The 9,410-nt window shown below is 47.4% G+C and overlaps 1 protein-coding gene across 1 annotated transcript in view; it reads left to right on the top strand.

Moving 5' to 3' along the window:
- The window catches only part of ahrra (aryl-hydrocarbon receptor repressor a), a 46,151-nt gene extending 37,147 nt beyond the window's left edge, over positions 1 to 9,004 (top strand). The window contains exons 6-9 of the mRNA XM_084474997.1: positions 1,838 to 1,976; positions 2,663 to 2,796; positions 3,212 to 3,417; positions 6,212 to 9,004. Of these exons, the coding sequence (XP_084331123.1) occupies positions 1,838 to 1,976; positions 2,663 to 2,796; positions 3,212 to 3,417; positions 6,212 to 7,403 (1,671 nt within the window). The 3' untranslated portion in view covers positions 7,404 to 9,004. The remainder of the gene's footprint in view (positions 1 to 1,837; positions 1,977 to 2,662; positions 2,797 to 3,211; positions 3,418 to 6,211) is intronic.
- Positions 9,005 to 9,410: the final 406 nt, after the last annotated feature.

Below are 9,410 nucleotides of genomic sequence, written 5' to 3'. Positions count from 1 at the left end.
GTGTGTGTGTGTGCGTGCTGCCAGTGGTCCATAATGTATGATATCAACATGGGCACACCTGCCCTGCTGGGTTGGAATCCTTGCACACATTTCTAAAGTGCTTTTCACTGTTAAAAGTCCCCCATGAGCCTGTAGCTCACCACACACACCAGACAGACATCTTGATTCTTCTGCTACAGTGCTCTCACCACAGCAGACAAACAGCAGTGACACACCGCCAAGACATTGACATGGAAACCACAGAGGTCTAAGACACACCGCCACGTGTGTGTGTGTGTGTGTGTGTGTGTGTGTGTGTGTGTGCGTGTGCGTGTGCGTGCGTGCGTGCGTGCGTGCGTGCGTGCGTGCGTGCGTGCGTGCGTGCGTGCGTGCGTGCGTGCGTGCGTGCGTGCGTGCGTGTGTGCGTGCGTGCGTGCGAGAGCTAGTGTTGGCAGGTGCGAGGACAGAGGACGTCGCAAAGCACATAGTAAAATATGCACATGTGTGTATATGTGTGCATGCTGAGGCTAAGCCAGCATCCGTCAACGTGTGTGTATACATCATGGAGCCTACACACGATACAACTTCTAAAGAGAGTTTCATTCAGGAGGTGTATTCCCCAGCTCTACCCAAGCTCTGAGCACAATAGTTCCTCTAGTTTCCGTGCACTTTGAGGGCCAAACTACAAAATGGTGGAACAAGCCAAAGGAGGATGTAAAAGGAGTGAGGGGAGAAGAGAAGTGAGGAGAAATATGGTTTCAAGTGCCCACATGTTGGTGGGCTACCATAGGCACGGCGAGGTCCTGAAACGCAGCGTCAAGCTGCTCCGATGAGACATCTTCTGGATGTCTAATACACCGCAGAACAAAACAAGGCACACCAAGACTCAGGGAGAAGTGAGTAAAGTTAGTGAGAACCACAAGAAAGCCTTGAAAGCCCGAGCAGGAAACTCCCATGGCCAGCCTTTGATCGTATTTGTTACTCTGACAGTTCCAGCGTTTGAAGGCCCCCCCCCCCCCCTTCCTCTTCTTCTGTACTTTTTCTTTCTCTCTTTTCTTTACGAGAAATATAAACAATAGTCATCCGATCCGTCCGTCCGTCTGTCTGCCCAAGCTGCGGTGGGCTGGGGACGTACCAGACCACAGAGGGCCAATGGGAGCCCTCGCTGGGAACTTTGTGTTTTCAGAGGCAAGCGATCAAAAAAGCTTGCGTGCCTCCACAGTGGAAAGAAAAGAGAGAGTGGGAGGGAGAGAGGGAGGGGGAGAAGAGAAGGGTTGACATTTTAAGGATACCGTCCGTCATGGGATGACTGTATGTGTGTGTGTGTGTGTGTGTGTGTGTGTGTGTGTGTGTGTGTGTGTGTGTGTGTGTGTGTGTGTGTGTGTGTGTGTGTGTGTGAATGAATATGTATTTGAGTGTGTGTGGATATGTGTGTGTATTTCTGTGTGTTTCGGGGAGGGGGGGTGGGGTTGTAAGCTAAGCTCTGCTGGACTGCTCTTTGGGAGTCTGTGTCACGCGATGTTTGACAAACACAGCTGCCCTCACCAGCCCTGCAGCTGGCCTTGGCCCCCATGTTGTACACAGAGAGAGAGAGAGAGAGAGAGAGAGAGAGAGAGAGAGAGAGAGAGAGAGAGAGAGAGAGAGAGAGAGAGAGAGAGAGAGAGAGAGAGAGAGAGAGAGAGAGAGAGAGAGAGAGAGAGAGAGAGAGAGAGAGAGAGAGTCAACCTCTCTCTCTAGTGTTGAATAGCAGGGGCTAATGTCAATGTTGACACAAAATATACAGGATATATGGTCTGAAAATGTACCACCTCTATAACCCTGATTACTGACCACTTCCCCTCTGTTGTTCTCTCTGCAGACAGACGTCATGCACCAGAATGTGTTTGACTACATCCACATCGACGACCGCCAGGAGTTCAAACGCCAGCTGCACTGGGCCATGTGTCCCCCACAACACAAGGGGGCGCACCAGGAGCACCAGCTCCCACCGGGGACCGGTGAGTCACAAAGGCCTGAAAACAGAGCGCGACCGTGGGGAGGGCCACTGCCCTGGGTTGAGTTGCTGTGGGTCTGCATTGAGGACAGAGGGGGTTCACTCTGTGCCTGCTGGCCCAATGGTGGTCCAACTCAAAGTGACGTCAATATTTAGAATCGGGTCCGAATTAAAGACTGATTGCCGTCTCCCGAGCCAATCAATTTTGAAATACTTTCCACTGATGAGATCATGCTCGCAAAAAAGCAGTCGCTGTCATCTGTCAAATAGTAACGTTTGACGCTGAACAATATTTGAGGCATAAATCATTACAGTATTTTCATTAACTTTTTTCACTTCAATTGAGAAACCCGCCCCTGGGCCAAAAGTAATACGGCATTACCCAAGTCCTGATTTTGCCAACTTCATATATTCGTACCAGCGTTGGCCTCTAAAGGGTGCTATCAATCATTTTCTAAGTGGGGCGTCTCTCCAACTCGGAGTGGAGGTCTTTTTTCATCCGTCATTCCACTGCCATATGTTTGTCATTTAAAGCGTTCATGTCTAATGCCACATACACTTTCCTCCGCACGCGATTCTAAATTGGCTTCTGTTCTTCTCCTCGTTGCCCTTTCTTCTTCTTCATCTGGTCCTCCTCCTCCTCCTCCTCCTCCTCCTGGTCCTCCTGGTCCTCCACCTCCTCGGGAGCAGGTGAGGAGTACGTGGTGAGCACTCTCTTCCACAGCCCTGACGGAGGCAGTATCCCCCCGGAGCTCAACTCCTTCCTCACCCGCTGCTTCATCGCCCGGGTGCGCTGCCTGGTGGACAGCACCTCTGGCTTCCTGGTGAGTGTTCACAACACACACATCCCTGTGCCCCACACACACAACACTCACGGCCCACACACACACACACACACACACACACACACACACACACACACACACACACACACACACACACACACACACACACACACACACACACCGGCACACACACACACACACACTCACACACACACGCATACATACCCCGGCACACACAAAAAAAACCTGCCCCACTCACACACCCACGCACAAACACACTCACTTGAACATTCATTTTAGAGCTGATTGATGACATACCTCATATTATCTGAACATGGTGTACCACAGCAGTTATCATGCAGGTCTGACAACACCACCTAGGCACTTTCTGGACCTGAGCCGTGGAGCAACGCTCCATTCAGTCATTAAAGGTTTCCCCTCCCGTCCCTTTCAGACCATGCAGTTCCAGGGCAGACTGAAGTTCCTCGTGGGGCAGAAGAGGAAGTCTGGCTCGGGGGCTCTGCTGCCGCCCCAGCTGGCCCTGTTCTGCGTGGCCGTGCCCCTGCTGCTGCCCTCCATCACAGAGATGAAGATGAAGAGCATGCTGCTGAGGGGGAAGAGCAGAGGAGGCCCAGGGTTCCTCCCAGGCCTGGATCCCAGGTGAGGAGCACACACACACATAAGGAACATCTAGACTTAGTACGCGCTCCTTCTCCCACCTCATCGATCGTAGCGTGACACTGGTAAAGTGGAAGGCTGTCGGGGGTGCTTACCCTTGCCCTAGCACAGGTTGATCATAGATCTGACCCTAAGTTTGGCGGTACTTTGTTTTGGTTGATAGTTTGTAAGTTAAGTTCTACTTTTCTTCAGTCCATTATTACCTAGGATTCATCTTAACTAAGCTTAATGTTATTTATTTTGGATTGATTCCTCTGAAACCAAAAATAGTTAGAAATAGAAATAGTTACAAATTACCCTAAACTAAATATATATAATATATTATGAAATGACTACATCGGTCTACATAGTGCCATGAATATAGAACAGGAGCATTGAATGTTGATTATAATCCGATGCCGATGCTATGCAAAAATAATGTGCCGACTCCGGGAATACCCTGTAACAAATGAAAGACGACTGGCCTTATCAGCCTATTAGCCTATCTGTGATATTATGGAAATGTACATCCTGTCAGTTGATCCGTTGTTGCGACCCGGATATATTATAATCTACAATAGACTGGTACAACAGGCTACCGTTCTCTAGAATAATTAACCATTCCATACATTTAGAGGTAGAACTCCAATACTCTATTTGGCCAAAAAAGCACCTCACACAAACAGGGCTGGGACCGTAGTTGTTCGGTGTACGTCGAAAATCGTTTGTGAGCCCTTGCGGTGCTGTGTGAGTTAAGACCCTGAAAGACCAGTACGATAAGTAGTGTCCTGGTTTTATGGTTAGGACTGCTCCAACGGTGAGCTGGGTCCTCAGGCCTTTGCTGGATCAAAAGAGAGACCATAAACTGGGAGATAACAGAAAGGATGCCAAGGACTGCAAAATAGCAAACACGCCTACAGCTATGCCGGGAAACACACACACAGTTTTCTTTGAAAAATGGGTTTACCGTGGTAAGAATTCCATGCAGTTGCAAAAAGTTTTGGCCATTCATCTTTTAAGGAACAGTTTCCCATTTTAAGACATTGAGCCTACCATTAGGGGTAGTTTGAATTGTTTTTAGATAATAAAGTTATTGATTGAGTCTTATGGTTCTATTGCATTCGTCTGAGAACCATGAGACTCAATCAAAACCCGACTAAAATAGAACAAATTGGGGTAGCAAAAATTACTGATTTCTGACATGAGTAAAAAACTCTTTGTCCACTACCCCAACTCTAGCCTCAATGTACTAAATCGGCGGACAGTTTGTTTAATGAGATACCGTATGATTAGGCAGGATGTTGAAGTATGAGACGAGACAGGTCCTGGGAGAGTTGAGTCACTTTTGGATGAAGTCTCATGGATTCCAGTGAACTATGCTGAAGTACTTGTATTTTTTGTTATTCATTCGTTTGTTACTACATTTCTTAATGGGGGAATGTAATGGGGGAAACCCTAGCCAAATTAAAAATGAAAAGCAGGCGATCTGCTAAAACGCAGACGTCAAGGCGCAAAGTCAAAGTACTTTGTGGGCGGTTCTACGGCGCTGTTGCTATTATGACGGCGAGATAAAAGAGCTTTGTGCCCGGCGCAAATCTAAAAAGGGTGGGGCTGAAACCTGTAGGTGTGTTTTGGGCGTAACGTGCAATAAACCAATGAGAGTTCCACCTGCCATCCCCTTTAAGACCCAGCGCATTTGACTTGGCGAGTTGATATTTTGACAGCACGTTTGCAGTCTCCGCTGAGACAGATGCATGACCACATGAATTTCAAACTTCAAATGGCTCAGTTTATGGCCAAATAATAGGCATAATTCACACATGGAATAGCGTTTTCTTCTCCAACTTCAGAAACACTGATTCGTCATGTAAATTGGGGCAAAGACAACTTAACACATATATGATATGCGGACGCGGTCCTCGATGGCCGCAACTGTAGGTGTATTTAATGATATGCATCAATACATTAACAAACATTGTTTGTTACCAGTATTATATACATTATCGTTATCGACTTGTGTTCATAATATGCATGTGTCCCCCCGTTAATATACATCGCCATGGACTGTATTATGTGTTACGTGTTTAGTTTGCGTGTGTTTAAACAGATGGGTGCGCACACACACTTGCGCCAAGCATCATCCCCATTCATTCATTCTTTTAAACACTCACTCACGGTAAAACTATGTTTTCTCACGATCAACAATCAACAACAATCCAAAAAGTAATGGGCTTGTACACGATGTCTGTGTCAAGAACATATGTGTTTTCTGTACGGTGTTTGCAGATGCATTGATTTAAAAGTACAACTTACCGCTGTATTACCTGTTCTTTCCCAAATCATTTAACTAACCATTTACCCTAAAACAAGATTTTGTTTTGGAAGCCTGGAATATACTTTGCTCGAATGTATTATTGTTATTATTATTACTTTAATGCATGCCATAGCCTACTATACTTCATTCATGTTCATTCATGCAGTCCTATTGAAAAAACTGTTTCCACAATCCACACACTACTAAACTACTACTAAGTATCATTTGCGCCGGAACACGCCCCTGCTTTTCGCCGACACGCCTCTCCAGGCACAAGTGTAGTGGGGCTTGGTTGCTGCGGGGGAAAATCAGCTTTGCGCCGGAACGACACATGTGTCGGTGTAGAAAGTCAATTGCGCCGGGCGCAAGATAGGACCCTAAGTCTCTAAGGCTAGGAAGACATGATGGTAACTCATGGTCCTCATCTTCTAACCATCTGCTTTGTTTCCCCCTGCCCCATCCTATTGCGCTCCTCCTCTCTAGCAGCGAGCGAGGGGAGCCTTTCAGGAGACATTCAGGGAACGGAGGGATGGATGAGGTCTGTGACCCTCTCTTGGTCCCATGCTCCACGCCGAATGGTGTCCAGCGAGGCCAGCACACCCCCTGGACCCCCCTCTCCAAGGACAACATCAAGTACCGGCCGGAGGGCTTCTACAACCAGGACGAGCCCCTCAACTACTGCAAGACCTCAATGGCTCCCAACAAAGGCCTGAGCCCAGGCCTGGGCGGCGGGTGGCCTCAGCGGCCCAACTCCGGAGCCATCAGGGCGGGGCAGGGTGGTGGCTACCTCCCCTCCAACAGGATGAACAAGGCCAACCACTACGGGAAGCCGTACCGCCAGGCCTCCAGCTGCAGCGGAGGCCGGGGCGGCGAGGTGTTTGTCTCCCGTCTCTATGGCAACCTCCAGAGCCCCACCGAGCCGGACACGTACTGCGTGGACCTGGTGAAGAGCGAGGGCGGCTACGGCGAGTGCTACAACACACACCTGATGGCGGAGATGCCGCCCATCAAGGTGGAGCATGACTCGGACTCGGAGAACGGCCTCGACCCGTACGGCCGACCCTGGGCCTGCCGCGACCCGGGCCTCATGGACCGTTGCTATGGCAACGCGCTGTATGACCCCAACACCGGCGTCCAGCTCAAATCCGAGGCAGACTTCTACGACCAGCAGTACTCTCCGTGTCAGCGGGGGAAGGCCGCCATTAGCCCGCCGTACGGTCACTACGACAACTACGCCGCCGTCAATGGCGTCAACGCGCCTGGGAGGCTGCAGAAGTACAACAAAGACCCCGGCCACATGCACAACCACAACAACCACAACAACCACAACAACCACAACAACAACAACAGCCAGTTCAGCCCCCACCGGGGCCCGCACCCGGACCCCCTTTGTAGCAGCCAGACGCTGAACCTCATGGACGCCCAGGCCTACCCGGGCGCTCCCATGGAGCCCCACAAGGCCTACATGCAGCAGGACTACGGCAAACACAACGGCTACGAGTTCAAGGGTCACGGCATCATCCACTCCATCAAGAGGGAGCCCATGGACTCCCCGCCGTGGTCAGAGAACGGCCACGACATGGGCCAAGCCTTGATGGGTGCCACCAGGAACATTATGCCCTGTGCCATGAACGCAGGCCACCTCAAAACCAACCCGTACGTGTACATGCAGTGAAGAACAGCAGGAGGTGTGTGAAGGGAATGGTGTTGCGCAATTATTGTACACACAGACTGGATGTGTGTACTTTCTTAGAATAGGATGTGAGGAGTTTCAATGTGTTACTAGCATAACAAGTTCACCCGTTTTTAATTGGACGTCGGATATAGTTACAATTACACGATTGTATACAAGAATACTACGTATTCCTTTTTTTTCTTAAGGAACATTCACCGTGCAGATGTTTGATTGCCTGCAAAAACTGCAAATTTAATTTGCAAAGTCTATAGTCTGTGACTTCAATTTTAGAACATAGATCTACCCATTTTTTATGCAAGAGCACGTTTCATAATAAGAGTTTTTTGATGCAACTTTGCACATTATATTCTACAAGGGTACCCAATCTGGTCTGCAGGTACAATACTTCTGCAACATTATTACCTTCATAGTGGTGATGAGTACCTTTCCTGTGACACATGTTGACATTCTCGTGGTCCTTCCCTTAAAGAAACTAAACACATGTACAGTAATGTAAATCAATTTATCATGGGTTATCATGCACATGCACCAGCAGTACACAAAAACGACCTTTTTAAGTCATGAAGACATCCAGGCTATTATACCGAGAGATTATCATCTTTCATTGGACAAAGGTTTCAGGGACTAGCATTGTGACAATCAAAAACAGTGATGCATACATTTTGTTTTGTTGGGTATTTTGGATATGGTGACAACTCTGCGAGTCCTGTTGACACCCGTTTGGTTTTTGTGCTTTGTGTTGTTCACACCTGGCTTTTCTGAGGTTTGGGGGATTTTAGTGTTAAGAGTCAAACGTAATTGTCGGTTAATATGAAGGTATACAGTTGTCGTGGTAATAAGCATATGTGTATCACCTTTGTTTGATAAGTCAGGGCCTGCAGCGTATCTGACCTTGTTTCCGAAGGCCAAAGAGCTCTGTGGAATACAATGTCCCTGTTGGATCGTCATGTGAGACGCCACTGCGTCATGACGATCACAGTAAACTGCAGGTTGCTGAAGTCCAACCTCCCTAAATAGTTTACAAAATTAAACCCTGTATGTTCGTAAGCAAAGATTCAAATTCAGCTGGAGCGTCAGTCTTGTTTCTGGTTATTTCTGCTGTGGAGGGAAGGGGATCTTCTTATTAGCACATCAATACAAGGCAAAACATTACCTCTGTGCTTGCCTTCATAAAATTGTCTGTCAGTTTTTAAAAGCAAACAATTAGATTCTCTTTCTCTAACTTACTAGTTTCGAATTCACAATGATTATATTGAAACCGTACCCATAATTATGCAAGAAAAGTCAGACCAAAATTTTCAAAATGGTTGAACTTTGCACAAATTTACTGAAAGCATGCATAAAAATCAACTCGGTTCTGTGAAGCTACTATTGTAGTTTCTTAGTTGCACTATCGCGAGAATTTCAACAAAAAGCCCAGCCTTCGCAGACAGGTTGCTTATTATTTCTGAAAACGTGTTGCTTTTCAATTAATGTCAAAATGATTAATATTTATTGAAGGCGGAAGTTCGGAGGCAGAAGTTCGTATTTAAAAAAAAAGGTTTTGAAGGCTTTGCTTGCTTTTTGATAAATGCTGTTAACGAGACTAGATGGTGAATACAGTGTACATATTGCAGTGTTTCTACGTGTTTTTGCATCTATTAAAAATACTTTATATATGCAATTCTGGACTCAAGTCTTTTTAATTCTCCTGCTATTATGAAGTATGTGGGTCCAGGTGTGGACCCACACTGTTATTGGTGTTAACTAGTTTTATTAACATGGTAAATCACTCATCGATACAAAGAAATGTAAAAAAAAAAACGTCTCATCGTTCCATTGTCATGAATTGTAATGTCAGTGATGGGGAGGCGAAACATTAAGGAGGGGAGGGGAGACAGGCATGGGAGGTAAGACAGTCGGGGGAGTTGAGACAGGTGGGGATGGCGAGACTGGTAGGGGAGGTGAGACAGGTAGGGGAAAAGAAACAGGCAGTGGTGGTGAGAC

This window comes from Micromesistius poutassou (genome assembly GCF_964030765.1).
Source record: "Micromesistius poutassou genome assembly, chromosome: 11".
Lineage (NCBI taxonomy): Eukaryota > Metazoa > Chordata > Actinopteri > Gadiformes > Gadidae > Micromesistius > Micromesistius poutassou.
This window is presented reverse-complemented; position numbering and strand designations above follow the sequence as displayed.